At 40.8% G+C, this 20,371-nt stretch overlaps 2 protein-coding genes across 5 annotated transcripts in view; one reads left to right on the top strand and one right to left on the bottom strand.

The window, feature by feature from the left end:
* SCRN1 (secernin 1) overlaps positions 1-5,819 on the top strand; it is a 35,263-nt gene extending 29,444 nt beyond the window's left edge. For both annotated transcript variants that reach the window (XM_030445335.1, XM_030445334.1), the window contains 4 exons: positions 840-1,005; positions 2,927-3,107; positions 5,087-5,246; positions 5,513-5,819. In XM_030445335.1, the coding sequence (XP_030301195.1) occupies positions 840-1,005; positions 2,927-3,107; positions 5,087-5,245 (506 nt within the window). In that variant the 3' untranslated portion in view covers position 5,246; positions 5,513-5,819. The remainder of the gene's footprint in view (positions 1-839; positions 1,006-2,926; positions 3,108-5,086; positions 5,247-5,512) is intronic.
* A 2,483-nt stretch (positions 5,820-8,302) lies between these two features.
* Positions 8,303-20,371, bottom strand: part of WIPF3 (WAS/WASL interacting protein family member 3) — a 38,109-nt gene continuing 26,040 nt past the window's right edge. The window contains exons 1-7 of one of the 3 annotated variants that reach the window (XM_030445333.1): positions 18,872-18,948; positions 16,779-16,911; positions 16,009-16,137; positions 13,750-14,511; positions 11,887-12,033; positions 11,120-11,221; positions 9,468-10,239 (exon numbers count right to left, since the gene is read on the bottom strand). In XM_030445333.1, coding sequence (XP_030301193.1) covers positions 10,199-10,239; positions 11,120-11,221; positions 11,887-12,033; positions 13,750-14,511; positions 16,009-16,137; positions 16,779-16,911; positions 18,872-18,892 — 1,335 coding nt within the window. In that variant the 5' untranslated portion in view covers positions 18,893-18,948 and the 3' untranslated portion in view covers positions 9,468-10,198. Of the gene's footprint in view, positions 10,240-11,119; positions 11,222-11,886; positions 12,034-13,749; positions 14,512-16,008; positions 16,138-16,778; positions 16,912-18,871; positions 18,949-20,371 lie in introns of those variants that run through there. The other 2 variants (XM_030445331.1, XM_030445332.1) reach the window with 2 other exon arrangements.

Here is a 20,371-nt window from a genome sequence, read left to right as displayed (position 1 = left end):
ATTATGTGGAGCACATTTTATGTCTGAGAGGCTGATAAAATAATTCTGAAGGACCACAGGTTTGAGGGTCTTAATAAAGCATGTATTATAGTACTAAAAAGCCTCAGGGCCCCTACAGACAGATAGCTATGGCTGCAAATCTTGCAAACTGCTGTTTCATTCCATGTCTCCTGGCATATTGAGACACCTGTGCATGGAAAGGTTTGGGAAGTTGCTGAGGATGAAAGCCTACCTGCCAAAGGGGTAATGCAAGAAAACAGGGAGGTGTCCTGGGGAGAAACCTGTGATAATACACATGCAGGAGGTAGAATGAGAACAGGGGATTCTTGTAGATGGTAGTTTGGAGAAAAATCTCAGTGTCTATGTCTGCTGCTGTAGCAGCCTGTGAATGCAAGATGATGTTTCAGAACTTGACTGAGAACTCATGGATATAAATGAGAAATGGGAATATTGGGTGCTCCTGTTCTGCCCAGGCTTGGGTAGAAGTAGCTTCCTAGAAGAAAAGCTCTGGTTTATATAGGAAGTGTGCTCATAGTGGTTTCTGAAACAGTGTTATGGCCATGATGGCCTTTTTCTTGAAAAATACCTTTTTAATCATTTTTCTCCCTACCTAGCAATTGCAGTGGGTAGTTAATACTTCTTACTGTTCTCTTTCACTGGCTGGGCAAGTTCATTCTGAGCTTACATAGTTTAAACAGAAACAACTAACTGAGATTTCTGACATGCCTATGGTGAGTGTCACTGGTCAAATTAAGCCAAAACCCCTTCAGGCTAAAATCCTTACTTGGGGTCCAAGCTACTGAGCACTTTAAAATTTTTCCCCCCCTCTGTTCAAATAGGTGACGTTTCTGCACAAGCTATGATTGATGTCCTGCGTGACAAGGATAGTGGTGTCTGTGTGGACTCTGAATCTTTCCTTACTACAGCTAGCATAGTGTCTGTCCTGCCTCAGGACCCCAGTTTTCCCTGTGTTCATTACTTCACTGGCACGCCAGACCCTTCAAGGTAAGCCACAGCACTGGGGTTCCCTGGGTGCAGAGCAGATGATGGGTTGAAATTCTGCTATCCAAACTGAAATATGCTTCAAGAGCAAGTTCTAAGCAGAAATACAATCAGTAGTTGTTGCTGTGCAATCTGTCTGTCCTGTTACTGAGCTGCATCTTGCTGCACTTCTAAATGGGTGCCACTGGGCTGAAAGGCTGAATCTGAGACTTACCCTAAATTAGGAACTTACAGAGTAAATGCAGGAACTATGCTCCAAAGTAGCTGCTTTCCAGTGGGTTCTTTTTGAGATGAAGTTGTGGACCATTTCAGTCAGTCCTCTTGAACAGTTATATGCAAAACTGAAACAAAGTGTCTAAATAGCAAAGATGAGTGTATACCATAGGTAGCTTTGTATGAAATCAAAATATTAACAGAGCAAAAGATCTGTTTTGCTCCAAGGCATCCCAAGTATGTTTTTTATTGGAGGGACAATTTCCACTTGGTTTAAATGATGTATTCTCATGTTGGAAGAGGAGATAGGGGAGCTCATAGGTTATATCATCAAAGAACTAATGAATTATCTTGTGTTTTAAACAGAATCCATCTGGGATTCACAGAAATTAAACTAAACCACTTGCGGTTGTTCAGGAGATCTGGCACTTGTGTTGAGGTAAAGAGATTATGGGGAGAAGAAAATGGTGCCCTTGAAGAGCTGACATTCATTCCTATAAGAAGAGTGGTAGTCAGCATTAGGTTTTACCAAGAACTACAGAAATCATCCATGCCAAAGTGACTTTCCACCCACCTTGCATTATGCAGCCCAGACTCTCAGGATTAGAAAGTCTGAGCTTGCTTGCCAGACCTTTTCTCTGACTTGGTGCAAATCCTTTGAGATAAAAAGGAGTAAGTCTTCAGATTGTTTTGGTGGTATTTCTGTCCTTTCTAAAGATGGAGAGGATAAATTAAAAAACTTCAAGAGACCTTTCTTGCTTTATTTTATACTCTGGTGCATTAAAAAAAGCATTTTTAAAGTGCAGCTATTGACTCACACAAACTCTTAGTCAGCAAGGCTTCATGAAGTGATGGAAAGGGTAGCAGCAAGAAACCTGCTGACTGTAGGCAGGCTGTGATTCTTACTTGTGTTTTGCAGAAGTTTGGCAGCTTCTTAGCTGCAGAATGCAGGGTCTTGTTTTGTTGTCTTCCAAAAGGGAACAAAGGCAGTTTCCTCATGCACTTAGAATTACCTACTCTTGGATTCTCAGAAATTGAAAATCTGAATTGATGGGGGTTTGTTGTCTCTCTCTCTGGAGTTTAGATCCAGACTCAGTGTTGAGGTTGTTTGAGAGTTACTGTACTGTACTGTAACTGAGTGTTACAGTATTGGTATCCTTGTCTCCTCCCCCACACCCCAAAAAAACAAACAAACAAGCAAGAAATCCTGAAGTGCTGCTGGTTTTATACTAAATCCTCTGATACTGAGAGAGGTATGCAATTTTCCCTGCTTCAAGGAAAGCTGATTTTAATGATTTTTTTTTAATGAAATCTGGGAGGAGAAGGAAAGATGGCAGGTGAACAGAGGAGAAAAACTGATGTTACATTGAATGCTGGGATTTGTTAAAAAAAAAAAAAACAAAACTAAAAACTTGGGTAGGAAGATACAGTGCTTTGTTTCTAAAGAAGTGGCAGAACTGGCATGAAGGAGATCAGAGAAGCTTATAGGTAAAAAGGAATAATGAAGTTTTACAGTAATTGGGAAATCAAATTCTTTTGTAGCATGGATGTATTTTGCCTGTGACCAGTACCAGCTCTAACCTAGTTTGAGCCTAGTGTAGATGGATGACCTATGCTGTTCTGTAGCTGTTACTCTAAAATAACCTAGTGAACATTTCAGTAACATGTAAAATCTCTTATTTCTGCAAGCAGTAATTCTCATGTTTTTCAGGTCCATATTTAAGCCCTTTATTTTTGTTGACGATGTTAAATTAGTACCAAAAGTACAGTCTCCTTCTTTTGGCAATGATGATCCTGCTAAAAAGATACCTCGATTCCAGGAGAAACCTGATCGCAGACATGAATTATACAAGGCACATGAATGGGTCCGATCTCTCCTTGAGAATGATCAGGTAAGAGCCATGGGACCTGGAATGCTAGAAGTAAATGTAGGTTCCTAATTCCATAATTTACTTCAAAGCCAATCACTGGAAAACATTCTCTTCATATTCTTAGAATCCTTGCAAGTTTAGCTTGAATAATGATGACCTCTGAAGGACAAACTACTCTGCATAGCTATTTTTTTGTTATTCTGACTGTTGCTGTGCTCTACTACTTTTATAATGTGAGAAGTCAAACTAACAAGCTGATGAGATTATTCAGTCCCTATTGAGTGTAATCTTTTTAAACAATTATTAACCACTGGATGCTAGTGCAACATGGTATCAGAATTACATGGTAGGACAATGGCAGGAATGTAGTAATTCAAATTATATGCCAGAGTAAGTACTACATAGTTTGAGGGTTTTTTCCTTGAAGGAATAATTTGCATGTGACAGTTTTGCAAGTCCCAGTTTAATATCTGTTAATTTGTAAGAATTAACAGAAAATGCCATGCAGGAAGAGAGGACATTTTCCAATGCTATGCAACAGGTACACGAGGGCTGAAAACCATCCAGTTTAAAAACCTAAAAGTGTTGAACATCTCTAGTGGGAATAAATAAAGGCTTTCCTGATTGACTGAGATATGACTTTTGCTGTCATAGTGCAAGTAGTTCAGTAACTGGTTGCAAGAAAGTGAAATAGAGGGAGAGATCACCAGGTCATGCCAGTCATGCTGGCATTGATATTTTAGGCAGTTTTTGAAAGACCCACATTTTCATGTTGAATTTCCACAGAGGACTTTTTTCTGCAGTTTTGCTCTGTGCATATTCAGGTAGGTCAGAGTCTTGCTAGGATCATCACAGCTTTCAGACTTACCCATCAGTGATAAAGGAAACCATAGTAACCATTGCTAGTACAAACCTTCTTTAAACACAGTTTTGAATAGCTGCTGGTTTTAATCCCTTGGAATGATATAATTTATAATCTGTGGCCTCTATGGTAAAATGGACTCAATATACATCTGGCTGCCATAGCACTGTGTGAGGTGCTGATTTAGGGAAGACCTACAGAAGAGAGGTATGCTAGCATCTTTTGAACTCTTCCTTATTTTAGTCCCATGGTGTGACACCAAATGTTGTGGTAGAAAAGGAAATGTAGTTTTTATAGTCATTATATATATATATATATATGTATATATATATATTACAGTAATGCTGTAATAAGCACCCACTTGCGAGCCTAAATGTTACCTTAGGTGCTCTATTCTTTCTGCACAAGTGGTGGTATAAACCCTGGAAACCTCAGAACAGTCACTTCATCTAAGTGCCTTTTTGCAGGGGGGGGAATTCAGTTTTGAAAGTTGCAAGCAAAACAAACAGCACCTCTTCATTAATAAAAAATAATTAAAAAAAGGGAGGGGAGCTTTGAAGAACATCTGAATAAAACAAAATGACACCTTTTTCAGGAGAGATTTTCCTGCCCAGAAATGTGAAGAAGGCAGAATGACACACAAAGCCCTCTCTGGGATCTCGAGTCTTTATGCTGTTAAGTTACACATCATTTCAGATCTAATCATCTGAATCATCTAGGCTTGCAGGTGATGATCTGAGGGAAACATATGTATATACCATGATCTGAACAATCCTTGGGGTTTCTAGTCTGCTTATATAGTTCTGCTTGCCACTTTACAGGCTTAGGAAGTTGCTTTACCTCTTTATCATGTGTACAAACCTTATACCATTTTCTTCTATCCATCTTTCACTCCATCTTTCTTCTTCGCTTTTAATTTAGCAAATCAATCTTGATTGTTTTTCTTAATATACAAGGTGTCCAGCATTGCTCCTTTTACCCTTTGACCATCCAAAAACCATAGCCAAAATAGTTTGTACTTAAAAAGGCTTTCTCACTTTTTAAAAAAATACTTGACAAGATCTCTGTAAGAGAAAAGTAAAATGCTTTAAGAAGCCTGTTTGCTGGTTAATTGAGTTTGGTTGTTTCATGCCTTTAGGATAAAGGCCAGAAACTGATGAGGATTATGTTAGACCTTGAAAAACAAGGCTTAGAAGCAATGGAAGATATCCTTACTCGTACAGAGGTTCTGGATCCTGCTGAAGTAGTGGATCTTTTCTATGATTGTGTTGACACAGAACTAAAGTTCTTCAAATAAAGTAAGCAATCACTTCCATTCTTTAGATACTGAGTTTTTGGTACCAGGTATCAGTGAATGTGAAGAAAATGGATCCGGTTCTGATCCTCTCCCTTCTCTTTTACACTAAGCTAAGGTTGTCCAGAATCAGCTCCAAAGCCACCTTTCTATCTCATCTGCTTGAATTGTCTCCAAAGTCCCTTTTCCCCATGCTACACTGCAGGCATTTTTTTCCCCAATTTCTCTCTTTCCTGGAATGGATTTTAAATGAATTTTGTCTCATTTCAGCTATGGTGGCTGTTGTTAGCCTTTTCACTGGAAGACTACAAAGTTCTGCAAGCCTTGAAAGAAAATCTTCACACTTGTGAGTTTGCAGGAAAAACATTTCTAGAGGAAAAAATGTTACTTGCTATCTGTACCTGGTTAACAAATTGCTTTCCTTTGTCCAATCTTGTGGTGTTCCTGTTTGTGTGTGTATATAGTGAAAGGAGAAAGTCACTGACTGGTCCAATTACTGTGTGCATGCTGACTAATTTAGTACAGAATGTTAAAATATGTATGTTGGGCATCCAATTAAAGCAAAGATTAACTTCAACAGGCTAACTGCCATATTGTCATTGAAAGTCATCTGGGTTTCCTCCATTGCTCAGGACTAGGCTTGCAGCAAAGCTGACTTCCATTTTTCTCCCCTTGCGAAGTCATAGAAAGAATGGTAGAGCGGGGATCCCAGTTCTGAGGGGCAGGAAGGTAAGTCCTGGGTTTTGGTCTGCAGTACTGGCCTCATATGGACATATTTGGTTACAGGAACTCAGCATCTGATATGATGCCTGTACAAATTATCAGAATTAGTTCCCTCGGGTTATGTTTTGCCCACACCTACACCCAACTGAGGGAACTGGTAATGCACCTGGCTGCCACTCTAGAACTGAGGAATAAAACAATGTGTGCCTAAGACATCTCTACATAACCTATTTGCTCTTAAGATGCAATATGATAGGGTGATATATACAAGCTACAAATTTGGGATTTTTGTGGGGAATATAGGATGGACATTGATCAGTACCTGACTATTCTCCATCTTTCTGCCTTTGTATTGCTGAACAGTTCTTAGTATTCTCTGTGGTAAGCATAAATGGCTGATGAATCCATTAAATACCAGTGAGTTGCTGGTGGGGGTGGCAATCCAACTGGTTAGATTTAAAAATTCCTGCCTTATGCTTCCTTATATTAAGTGCCATTCTGTAGCGTGCTGCCCTTCCTTGACAGTCTTGCAGATTGGCCTGCTTTTCATGTATTTTCTTCTAGTAGGAGCAAGATAGAACAAACACTTTCAGAATTAAACCAGTAAACACTGCTTCCTGTGTCATGCAGAGATGTTTGGGGTTTTTTTAACAGAAGATTCCAGGCAGGAGATTCAGATGTCTTTTATAAGTGGAAGTTAGCAGATGGAGTTAAAACACTTTACTCTTCAGGGAAGGGAATGATGACGAACCACAGACTTTTGCACAGAGGGAATAAAAGCTCCTTAGAAGACAGCAACTCCTCAACCTGAAAGTGTAATTGCCGTATTGGCACTCAGAATTCTCAATTTTTTTTAAAAAAAGAGATTGTTTCATTCAGACTCAGTACTTAGGTATTGCCATATATGACATCTGTTAATTGGAAAAGAAACCATTTGGCTTTTTCATTTACAGAAAACAAGCATGAAGGTATTTCCTCTTATGTTCTACCTAATAATATTTACATTCCCAATACACTCCACCCATGTTCTCAAGTGTAGGAACAGCCTTTGTGCCCAGCTATTCTGAAAACGGAAACAAGAGAAAATAAGCAATTAAAGGCTAGAACTTAGCTTCTCTCTACATAGCCAGAATAGGGACTGCAAAGAGCACGCTTTACTTCAGAAGGTGTTGTGCCAGATGAACCCAGCTGAAGAGCACTTCTGCCAGCTGCCCACAAGTGAAGTAAATGGATTTCCCATGAAATCAACTTTTGGAATGAAAGGGTACTTTGAATGAAAATACTCCTAATCAGAGTATGCTTAACACATATCATGTGGAACTTCCAAAGCTGCTTCTATAAGCTGGTGCTTATTGAGCACTTTGTATCCTGAAAGGAGTAGTTGGATATTTGTGAACTAAGGGAAAACGGGGATAAAATGCTTTCCCCATCCAGAAGGCCAAAATTAGGATGGACCACTTCACACAGCTCTTTTGCATAACTCAGATCTTTGACCTTCGAGAGTTTAGAGGGAGGTAAGATGAAAGAAGAGGGTGTTCCTGCTGAAAATGTATTTTATTTGCCTGTTTCTTACCTGCAGATGTTGGCTTCTTCTTTTCTTATCTTGTGGGAATTTGTCCTTACTTGGAACTGCCTATATGACAGAATTAATAAATTGTTTTGAGCAGTGATTCAGGTAGTAATTGTCTAAAAGTATGCTGCTTTTGCTTCAGCTGGGTAGTGTGTTTAGAATTAAAAAAAACAAACAAACAAAAAAACCCCAAACAAATCTGGGGAAGCCGAACACCTCCATGGTCTTAAAACTTCCATTGGTTTTGAATGCAGCTGTTGCTCAGTGGAAGGGACAAAGTGGAACAAGTGACACCCAACTTCCACGTGGTGACAGCCACTGTGATTCTCAGTATCTCCAGGTAACAGCAAATTCAGAAGGTTCAAAGGATCTTGAACAATAGTCCAGTGTATATGAAAGTAATGTTTCACCAACACTTGCAAACATGCACAAGCTTTCTAATTTAATCCCTGAAAGATATTATTTGCTTCTAAAATACCCTTAATCATAATAAAATATCTTCTGGCAGGTAATCTAATATTAAGTAGTTTTAAAATCCTTATGAAGGTATTTGTTACAGAGCAGTACACAAGTTTCAGAACAAATGAGAACCAACAAGTCACCTTTAATAGTACTGTAACAAAATATTCTTCAAAGCAGTATTAAACATTTCCAGTTGTTTGAGAAGCAATGATATGCTGACCCTTGCTTATTACTATATTCATGCATATTTATCAAGTAATTATAATAATGACAGTAAGTATTGGTCAAAGCATCACTTATTTTTCTCTTTTCACATGACATACAGCAAGGTACCTTAGTAGGCTAGAAAAAGACTGATGATGCTTTCTTAGAGCCCTACAGGTGAAGTTCTTACCCTTACACCACCTCCATACTACAAGCATGTGTGGGAGTAGGAGTTACAGACTGAGCTGTTGCAAGAACCACGAAAAAAGCAGATATGTCAAAATGCAGTTACCTGTCTTTTCCAAATAGTTCACTTCAAAGGCATCTTCATCTGTAATCTATAGTGTCATTGCAGCTGCAGTTTAGGGAAATTTAGGGCAATCAGACAAATCATTGCTATAATTGCAAATAGCCTGTCTCACCCTGGAATGGCAGTGGCTTATTCCGAGCTGGTGAATCACAGAATCTTTTAGGTTGGATAAGACCTTTCAGATCTTTTAGTCCAACCATAAAGCTAACACTGCCAAAAAAAATTTCAAAAAGCCCTGAACACATTATTCAAGGTGTGGCCACCAGTACTGAGTACAGGGGGAGGATCCCTTCTCTAGTCATGTCCTTCTGGCCCCACTATTTCTGATAAAAGCCACGATGCTGGCTTGGACTTCTTGGCCACCTGGGCACACTGCTGTCTCATATTCAGCTGCTGTCAACCAACACCTCTGTGTCCTTTTTCCTCTGGGCAGCTTTCCAGCCACTTTTCCCAGGCTTGTAGTGTTGCCTGGGGTTGTTGTGGCCTAAGTGTAGTGCTGAGCAGAAGTGAAGGCTCATTGCTCTCAACCTGCTGGCAATGCTCTATTAATGCAGTGCAGTGCACAGGATGACAGGTAGTTCTTTCTCAAAATAGGAATCTTGTGCTTAGATCTTACCATCTGTGATCCAAAAACCTTACCCCAGGCTGCATATTAAAAGCAGAAGCTCAGGTTTCGTGCACTGCTATTATTTTTTGCAACCAACTCTTTGAGGGAACAACCACTTTGGGGATTGCTTGTTCCATGTGGTGTAAATTGGACAATGAATCCTCAGGGTTGCTATGATCCAGGTAGCTCTAGGTGTCTGTTGGACCCCTCATCCAAAGGCCTTCTAATTGCTGAGTAAAGACAATCTGTCATCCAAATGGTAAATACCCCCTTTGCCAGCAGGAAAAGACAGGACACGTGCCCTTACATACATATTTTGTGGCATGTCTATTCACATGCACCTTTTTTTTTTTGTTGCTGTTGTTGTTTTTGTTACGGTAGAACAACATTCTTTTCCTCTTGTTTGGAAAAGTTCTGTCCCTGATCACCTTACCCATCTGGGCTTCTTCAAACACTATCCTATAAGGATCTATAATCAATAGGAGGTGGGCTCAATAGCAGCCACAGCTCCTTGTGTCTTTCCTCTTCACGCTTGATGAGAAAAGGATCGTGGGCCCATCTGTTCATGAAAGTGACATTCTGCTGCAATCTGATGATAGGTGAAATAGAAGACATGAAGAAACATACAACGAGACTAAAGGCTGCATAATATCTTCAAATAGTTAATTGAAAAATGTTGGTATAATAACCAAAGAATTTCCAAAATACTTAAAAATTATAATGGAAGGGCAAAAATGAACTACAGGCATGTAATGCAATAAGTATTCTGAGGTAACATATGTCAGCATGATAAGAATGAGAATTTTTTTCAACACTAGAATTTAAATTTTATGCTACTTTGCTTAAAAAAATCCACCTACCTACAATAACTTAAAAGCCTGTACTGGCATCCCTGTAGTATATAGGCCACTTAAAAAGTATTATTTACATTACTTTTCTAATTTATAGAAATGTTAACATTGCAGCACTTGCAATTCAAATACAATCTTTATCACTGTAATGGGGACCCGTTCTGTTTTATATATTATCTTGATGGTGTTCTTTTTTAATGTTGATCAAGAGAGCGTCAGAAGACTCTTCTCATCTCACATGTGTTCTTAGTGGAGGGATTTTAGAGGGATCTGAAAATAGACAGGACATGCTAAATCAGAACAGACATATATACATTTTTGATATGTATTTTGGATGAAGTTCTACAGCAGGGATGCTACATTTATTTCCTACCTTGAACTGATATATATATATAAAATAGATATTTTTTCATGCTCTGTAGCCCTTCAGTAAAAAGTCTTTGATCAGATCAGAGAGCAGACAATTTAAAATGCCTGGAGGGTGCTATGAAAAGTCACGCAAAACACCTTGGCATGGAAATAAAAAAGCAAAAGAAAAGTTGGAGATAATAGTTGATCTAATAATACAGAAAAGTTTTATAAAAAGCCGAATATGAGCATGAGAGCTTTTGGCACCTTCAGCTACCAGTTTTCAAAGCTGCATATGTGAACCTGATACCAAGTGTCTAACTTAAAGGATCAAGGGGAAAAGCAAGGTTCAGTCCTTGATTGCTTTCCTGACAAGGCTGTGGTACTAAATCCCTTTGTTATCCAGGTGTGTAAAACCTGGATTTAAATACAAAAGACATTATGGAAAACAAGGATCCAGTCACCTTTCTTCTGTGATTTCAGAAGTTCGTGAACAAAAAACCCACTGAGTATCTGCCTTAATCTGTGTGACATCACTGTTTTTAACATCAAGGGCTCTGCAAATTTAGCAGTCTAAAGAACACAGACTGCAGGTCAAGCTACATAATTTTATTTTTAGCTACTAAGACTAGGAAGTGAGTAAGTAAGTGCTTTTCATTATATAATTCAAATCCCATTTGTCTCTGTGCCTATGCTAGTAGCCACGTTCTTCACATGAATGCTGGATTCTGTTCTTTATTTTCACTCCCTGCTTTTAATCCTGTTGGATAATTACCAGAACTTCTCACATTTACAGACTTACCTCTAGCTATCTTGCTGGGATATATTTTCTGAAATGGCTTGAATTCATCAGGTGGGGGGAAGTCTTCCACAGAGTGGAAAGTAAATTTAGATTCAAAGTCATCTGGGAAGTTTTAGGGAAATGAACATTAGTCACTGCAAAAGATAGACTTAAAAAAAAAAAAAAAATTGCCACGAGTAATTTCATTTAAAAACACTGACTTGTTTTTCCCTAGAATTAGTAGTGGCTCATTCAGTATAAACAATATTGATGAGTACTTCTGTGAGCCATCCAAGTTTTCTGGCTTAATTGCAAACATTGCCTGCCTCTAGCTCAAATTAATCTGCTGGCTGCCTTTCCAGTTTTCTGCATCGATGATATTGTGGTAATAGAGGTATTCCTGGGTGGTTTTCAAGCCTCTTAGCTGTCAGCAAGAATGAATGGACAATTCATCAGACTACAAAAATAATTCCTATCAGGCTTTGCTCTGCAGGATTGAAGCTATTAAATGTCCATGAACTAGTTTTAAGAATAGTAATATGAGCACACTACAGAAACTTTTCACAGTGCTTCTCTTGTCTACTGAATGATTGAAAACCTTCATGAAAAAGCCTTAATTTTCTCTCATAGCATAAAGTTGCACAAAAATGTTTCCAATGGGTCTAGTTATACTACATTGTTACTGATGCAAGAAAGTCTCCAGTGAGTTTTTGAGGTCTGAAACACGCTCAGGATTTTGTCCTAAGATTACTAACTTGGGCTAAAAGATCTAATTTAGATGATATTACCAATGATGTGTATATTTCCATTTTTAAGTGTTGGGTAGCTGTCATGAGCTGTAGCCCAGGCTGAGACTCCAGACTTGCTCGTAAGTTCAGTTGTTGGTGATCTTGCTGGTGGCTGTGGAGGTGTGACCAGCTTCCCAGCACCAGTTCCTTAAAAAGAAGCAGCAAACCAGCACATAAACATTATCCTGATTTAACAAACCCAACAGTAAGTTTTGCAGAAGCGTTGAGAGTATAGAAGGGATGCAATATTTGGGGTAAACTTACCCAGCTTCATAGGCTGCTATTTGTCTAGCCTGACCATGGACTGATAGCATTGAACATTAAATTTAAGTCACAACTGGAGTTGGCTGGAGCTTGCTATTTCTAGTTCTAGGGAAAGTCTGACATTTTGAAATATGGTTTTGTCTCAGTCTGCAGGGGAAGACTATCCTTCCACTTTAACAAGAGCAAAACCCAAAAAACAAACCCAACCACCAACCTCACTAGATGGCAGCTCTAGAAGAAAATAATTTCCTAAGTTCCTGCTTCAGCAGCTACACAGTGGAATTATCAGTATTTTGTACATTTTCACTGACAACAAGAGCTGTCAAAATTCACATTGTCAGGGCAAACCTACCACAGAACTGTGTAAAGGGCAGAAAGCCCAAGGCCTCCAATTTTGCAGGCTCTTAAAACTACTTCTACTTATGGCTAACCAAGAGAAAGGTAGGCTAATTTTATGGAAATCTTGAAAGTTGAACCACTGTGAGAAATGAGCATCTTGATAAAGTAACAGTACATCAGACATTTCCTGAGCAGCATTCAGCACCATCTTGAATACCTGATCTGCTGTACTTAGACAGCCTTTCCCATGGCTGTCAAAGAGAACCAGTAATCTTCCTCTTGATATGTGGCTGCTAAAATACAGGGTACAGAACATTATTTTCAGATGTTCCCTATTAAGCAGCTGTCTCCATTTCTCAAACCCACACAGATCTAAGCTAATTTTTTTTTAATGGCCTTCCTTATATCAGAGAAGTCTCAGAAAAGTTCCCTCTACCATCTGCTCATATCCCCACCTACCGGATAGTCACAGAAGCCTTTGGCCCTACCACTTTGGTCATCAGAGGCACTGGCTGCTTCTTTTTGTTGAATAGCAAAGGGCTTGTTTGCCTTTGCTCATCTATGGCTGTGGCTACACCATCTTTATTTTATTCTCTCCTGTAACGTTTCCCAGCCATTGCCAATATTTCTCCAGACCACAAGGGTACAGCCATAGAGGAATGTCATGGATAGAGGGATGTTGGGCAGCCCTTGTGGTATGCACTGTGCTGAGACCACTCCTGAGCTCAGCCCTTGTGCTGCTGGAGACAATATCAACGCCAACACAAAGGTGAGAAGCCCTGCAGCACTAAAATGTTGCTCTCCCTGATCAGCATGCTGCTTCCAAAAAATCACAGAATCAGCTGGGTTGGAAAGGACCTCTGAGATCATCAAGTCCAACCCTTAATCCACTACCACTGTGGTTACCAGACCATGGCACTGAGTGCCACATCAGTCTCTTCCTAAAAACCTCCAGGGATGGAGAATCCACCACCTCCCTAAGCAGGCCATTCCAATGCCTGATCACCCTCTCTGTAAAGAATTTTACAAATTTTACAAAATCACAAACTATATGGAGTGTGACTATCCCAGTGCCAGGAGCCTGATGTCCATTACACACCGTGTGACCTACATGTGTTCTTTCCAGACAATGGACTCCACCCTCCTACTACCAGTGCTCTTCATCCCCACCCCTCCAAGCTCTCCAGCCACCAGTGCAATTTCCCCTACCAGCCAAAGGGAGAAAAAAACCCCAACTTTCTTCCAACATCCCACCCTCACCTCCACCTCGGCCAGGTCTCTTCTTCCTGGTCTCCATCACGGCTGTGGGCTGCGGGGGGCCGGGGGTGGGAGGAAGTGGGAGGGACTGGATGTTGCTTGGCTTATGGAGCTGTGACAGCAAGTGGGGGGACTTGGGAGGTAGTGGGGGGGGCACGTCAGCACTGCTGAAGGCCGGGGAGGGTGGGAAGGAGAGCCTGTTGGAGGTCAGGGGATGCGTGTGTGGTGGAGGAGGAGGAGGAGGTGGTGGTGGTGGTGTGGGAAGTGGACGGTCCCTTCCTTCAGGTGGAGAGGCGGCGGCAGCAGCAGCAGGAGAGAAATCATTTGTCCTGCCTGGAAACCCACAGGGGGGCACGATGGGCAGTGGAGGAGGAGGAGGAGGGGGTGGTGGCGGGGGTGGGTGTGAAGGCCCTGCTTGAAACTTGGGGGGCTTGTCCACCTGAGGAGGGGGGAGCGGGGGTGGAAGAGGAGCGCTGGGGGACACCCCCTTGGGAGGGCATTCGGCTGGAGGAGGGTGAGGGGGAGGAGGAGGAAAAATGAGGGAAGGTTTGTTGGAAGCAGGAGGTGGTGGAGGGGGGGCAGGCAGGTTGGGACGACTTGGGCCAGGGCCAGCTCCGGTTCGGGAGGTGCTGGGAGGTTCTGGCGGGACCGCTGGTCTTGGGCCTTCAGCTGGGTCACTGCTCGCCTTTACAGTGCTGCCGTTCGGTGGGGCTGAGGGCTTGGGAGCTGCTGCTCGGACCCCAGGAAGCTGCCCAGGCCTCCCAGCTGAAAAACAGGTACCACATGGATCTTATCAGGATCCTTTTCCACCCATCAGAAAAAAAAAGTGCAAAGAGCAAACTCTTCACCTTCCCCTCCCCAGTGGTTACCATGAGCCATTAAACTCATTTTACCAAAACGTGACAAGCCCAACAGGTTGCTCGTGGGTGTGAAAGGTTTGGGAGGCAAGATATTCCAGTGGGCACCAGGGATTCCACTTAGTTATATGGCAACCTGCTGAGAGACCATGCTCTCTTCCCTGTTCCTCAGTTTCTGCAAAATGAAACAGTTTGAGGAAAAAAGTGCTTTTTTGCGGGGGCCTGGGCCCCTTCACATCAGCCTCGTCTGCCTGGCACAGTCCACTGAACACAGATGAGCTACCTGCTTGGAGGAATCGAGTCCTAGTGCAAAGAACACCAGTAGGGTAACACACATCCACTTGCATCCTTGAAGTTAAGTACTTGATAAAAAACTCACACAAATTTTACAAATCTCCATCCCATAGGTAAAAGAAAAGCAGGTTTTTAATGCCTCAAAGGCTTTCTGGTAGGCACAGCTTCAAATGTTTCCAGTGGCAAATGCCCAGAGACTCAGACTTACAAAATATATTATCCTGAGTAAATGTCAAAGATTTTTCACAAAGTGAGATGTCAAAAAAAAGGCGCCTTATTCTATATTAGTATAGTCTGACAGGCATGGTCATAGTTTTTAGAACACCTCAAATTAGCTACTGCAACTAGAAGCTGCGTGAGGAAGCCCAGTCACAAGCAGTACTGCACATTTTGAGCTTGCCTTCAAGGAAAATGACAAAACCTGCAGATAGAGCCAAGTTCTGCCCTTCCCTGCAAATGTCTGCTTTGCTCTGTACTGCCTGAGCAGGCACCATCTGCCCAGCAGCTCCTGAGGCCACTGCACAACTCAAAGTCCCTCCTCATTGATGCTGGCATTTCTTGAAGCAAAGGCAGCAACAGGGCTCTCTCACACACCTTACTCCTGTCCTCATGAAGGGACAAGTGCCTTGTTTTTCAGGTCAGTAAATTACCTTGCTAGATCAAGGATATGCTTTATAAAATCCAGAGGGCAGAATTTTACAATATGAACCCTTGAAGTAACACACAAGCCTGTCATACCATAGAAATACATGCTAATGAAGGGGAGGAAACATAAATTCTTTGCCATTTCTGCTGAAGTTGGTAAGGTAAGATTTCAATACTGTGTTTGAGGCAAAATTAACAATTTTTATTATATTAATGTTAAAAATCTCCATTAAAACTCTGTACAATCTATTCAATCTCTTTTCTACCCAATGTAGTGACAGCTTGTTATTGACATTTTAATCAATAAGGCAACTGAGATCTAGAAAGATGATTTCAAGCCTTCCATGGTCACAAGATGAATTAAAGGTTCTTAAAAAAACCAAAACATTATAGTGAACCCTGAAGTACTTTTCATCCCAAATCATAGTTCCTCTCAGCTATTATGTCAAACAAATGAAGCCCTTACCTGGCACATCCCTCTGGCCTGCTGGTCTGAGAACAGGAAAGCCACCAGCAAATAAGCCTCCCAGAGGCTGCTGAGAGACACCTTTATTAACAGCTGGATTAACTCCATCTCTGTTAGCTCCTTTGGGTTCTGTTAGAAAAAAAAAAATTACAAAGATCCTCAGGATGTATCAGAAAGTCATTTCATCCTTGCCCTCAGACTGTCACGACCAACTAAGATAGCCAAGGACTTTCCCCCTCTTTAGGCAGGGTTGGCAAGGAAGGTTACTGCTAATGCAGTGAGCTGCCATTACTCTCTGACCCATCTCTTGGAGCACAGCACCCTCTGGTGCTTTTTAATTTCATGCCAACAATGACATCAGTAAAAAATCGTGTTAGAATGCATTACATTTATGCTTCCATAATTTTTTTTTGCTTTTTATTATTATTATTATTTTTTATTTAGTAAAGAACAACTCTTGGCAGAGCAAGCAATTCTGGCTTTTAGGAATTATTTTATTGGGAAACTCTCAATGACTTCATCATTCATGAGTTTGGTGTTTTTTTTTTTTTGGACAAAAAATACCTGTTAGGGTGATATCCAGTTACAGACTTACTATGAAGTGCTTAAAGCAGGATGCAAGTTTAGAAAGCGTCCCCTCTCCACATCCTAAAGCCATATGAAGATTCAGACCTTTGCTAAACTACAAACCTGCCCTTCATTTTGAAAATTATCCAAGTAGGGGTTTGGCAAAGCTCGCCCAGGGACCTCACTGAGGAGCAGATACTTACTTTCAATCTGTGGTGCACTGCGGTCATTGATTTGGGTCACTTTCCTTAAGCGTGTTCCCTGCTGGATATCAGCTAACAGGGCATCTCGTGCTTTTTGGTCTTCCTTCCGCAGCTTTGGTACCTCTGAACTTGCCTGTTGGCAACAGGAACATTAGATGGGAGATGCAGACAAAAACAGATGCTTAGAAAGGGCATATAAGGAAACACGGGACAGAAGATTTGAATGGGCTGCAAAGATGATCCAGGGACTGTAGCACCTCTGCCACAAGGAGAGGCTGAAGGAGCTGAGATTGTTCAGTCTGAAGAGCCCTGCAAGGACCTTACAGCTGCCTTCCAGTTCTTGAAGGGAATCTAGGAGGAAAGGAAGGGAAAGGAATCTAGGAAGGAAGGCTGGAGAGGGACTTTTCATAAGAGTGTCTAGCGACAGGACAAGGGGAAATGGATTGAAACTGAGGGAGAATAGGCTTAGATTGGATATTAGGAAGAAGGTCTTTAGTATGAGGGTGGTGAGACTCTGGAAAAGATTGCCCAGAGAAGTTGTGGATGCTCTCTCCCCAGAAGTGTTCAAGGCCAGGCTGGATGAGGCTTTGAGCAACCTTGTATAGTTGAGAGGGGCCCCATCCCATGGCAGGGAGGTTGGAGTAGATACTCTCTGAGGTTCCTTCCAACTTAAGCCATTCTATGATTGTATGAAATAGCCCATCCTTGGCAGCTGTTATTTCAAAGCCTTTGACTTGAACCAACAAGAACAGCATTCAGTTGCATAGGAGGCAGGGAAGCTGAAAGTTTAACCTGATATTATATTAATCTAATACTAACTGTGCTAATACTATTGAAGGGAAATTAGGGGGCATGCTTAAATAAAATGTGACCTCTTCCTTGACCATGTATGGTCTCTGCCTCACAACTCCAGCTCTGACTGCCTCTCTCTTTAGCTCTTTTCCTGCTAGTTACATTGCTTTACAACAAAGATTTTATTTACCACCATAAAAAACCCATCTTTCTGCTTCACCTACTTCACCCTAGGAAAGATGGCAGCTATCTGCACCCAGCACTTACATTTGAATGTGACTACTAACTAATTTAAACTGTCTCCCTGTATTGGACAATTACACCAGTTTAAGTAGACTGTCTTTAGAAGAATACTACTATATTTTTAAAACTTTTTTAGCTTCATCAAAGTCCATCAATGTAAAGTCTGATTGTAATTCAAAGTTTTGTAATAAAACAAAACAAAAATGTATTAATTACTCTTATTACATAAAGTTTCTGGTATTAAAAAAAAAAAAAATCAAATCTCTAAGAAGTTCGGACATTTCTCTTTCCTGAAGCAGGTACAAAGCAGCAAGGCTGTTCTTTCTAAACCTATCATGTAGTTAACAGAGTGGTCCAACAAAAGGGAATCTTCATGTCAGAGGAGCAATGTGTTCCATGTTTCCACGTCCAATGAAAATGACCATAGAGTAAGTAACTTCCTAAAGAGAACAAATACTAAAATGTTTCCACAGCCCTTACTTTCAGCATCACAGTCACAATAAAGCAGAACAGCATAGTCACACTTTAAAACAAAACAAAACCAAACCAGCATACGTGTTGATGGCAAAACAGATGCTTGGAAATACTTAACCAACTGCTGAGTTAATAGAATGTTTAACTTGCAAGTCCTAAATGACTGTACACCAGTACAGTATTGTGGTTATTTTTGTACTTGCTAAAAAAAAAAAAAAAAAAAAAAAAAGAAAAAGGAAGCTATAGTCCCACTAGATGGCACTCCAGCACTCCAGACCGCTGCCAATGCTCGCTGCATTCCTGACACCTGATGTAAAAACTCGGAATTATAATCTCGCGACCGATACCGTAGCCATATATTATGATTAGGAAAACAAACAAACAAACAAAACCCAAACAAGCAAACACAACGAAAAAACAAAAACTCATGACACTTCGTTTCATGGTTTCCTAATTTAAAACAGTGCTGCCTGCCCTTGCGCTTCCAGGAGAGTGAGTCCCCCGAAAAGCTCTGTGTAGGCAGCGTTAGCCCATGTACCAGCCAGCCCCTGCTTTACATTTCCTGTAAAGTTGACAATACTCACTGTGAAAAATGGAAATACCATAACTGGACCAAGGGTGACTCCCCTTCTCACAAAAGTTTTTTTTTTTTGCTGGTATCTTGAACTTCACGCCTCTCTCCTCCTACTAATGACTTTCCTGTAACAGGACAACCAGGATCTAGAGGGATCTGATCAAGACCTGTGTTTAAAATTAGATCCAGCAGCTGTGTTTTCATTTCCATGTTCAAGTGTCTGTATATTATGCCAGCTGTCCACTTCATCTCCCCCATCTACTTCTCTGAGCAGCTAGGCTATTGGAATATAAACTCTTGATATCAAAATAGCTATAATGCTAAAATACCCCACCCGTAGCAACTTATATTTGTGAGTGACCCATGACTTGGGATCCCTTTAACATGGCTGAAATACTAATTTCTTCACAATCTGTAGAGTAAAAAATAAAATAATAAAGCAGGACCACTATTCTGCAGGCCCATAATGCAGTGTAACAAGCTGCCTTTCTCTTATGATAGATGCTCTCTCTTCCAGCACAGCTCCTTCCCACACCCCAGCTGTTTCTTCTTCCTCCTCGTGTACGTAAGAGATGCAATCTTCCAAGCCCAGCCTGGTGGACTCGGGTGATTGATTAGCTGCTGAGTAGCTTGATATGGATTATCTTTTTCCATTACAAAGTCAAGGTGGTCTGGGGTGTAGTGTTGCTTGGTTGCAGAGCTCCTTTTTGATTTCTTGTTTGCTGCCTGCATTCCCAAGGCCGATGCAAAGCTTACAAAGAATTGTTTCAGCAGGTAAGTGTCTCACCCACTCTCCTACTGGTGTACAGCATTTGCAGATTTTTATTTTTTATCATACTGCTTTTTGATAAACAGTAAGAAAGGAAGCTTCCTTTCTTTGATGATCACACTCATGCTATGCCTGTGATACATAGCACAACAGACACTAAATATGTAAGTTGTCTTCCAAGAGAAAAATAAAAACAGGGATGTCAAATGTTCAATTTAATCACATGAAATAGAAGCAGGAAGACAAATACGTTTTGAGTCACATAGGAAAAAACAGCTGCAAGACAAAGAATGTAATTCTTAGGTTGCTTTCAACCACCCCCTCTTTAGGGCAGCCTCATTTTTTTTACAAGGAGAGAAACATCTCAATATTTCAATGAAAATCAGAAAGGAAGCATAGAAGAATGTGAAGATAATTTGTTTTATCAGATGCCAGAGCTGCTTCTGGTAACAAAGAGTGAAATTAAATTCCATACTTTATTTACATGAATGGGTATGGGAAAGGTGGGTTCTCATTACCTTAGTAACCACTGGGTTATTTTGCTACTATTTCAGACATAAATAATGGCACATTCAATACATACTGAAAACAGATCAGAACAAATCACACATGTAAACAGCCTGAACATGAGAGATCTCCCCTTTCATCTCTCTGAACTCCACTGTTTCTGTGTTCAGTGTCCTAAATTACACCCTCAGCTATGCTATTCAGTTAGGTATAGAACCACTGTATGGGCTACCT

The sequence above is a fragment of the Calypte anna genome, chromosome 2, assembly GCF_003957555.1.
Source record: "Calypte anna isolate BGI_N300 chromosome 2, bCalAnn1_v1.p, whole genome shotgun sequence".
Taxonomy (NCBI): domain Eukaryota; kingdom Metazoa; phylum Chordata; class Aves; order Apodiformes; family Trochilidae; genus Calypte; species Calypte anna.
The sequence above is the reverse complement of the archived record's forward strand: the minus strand, read 5'-3'. Positions and strand labels throughout refer to the sequence as shown.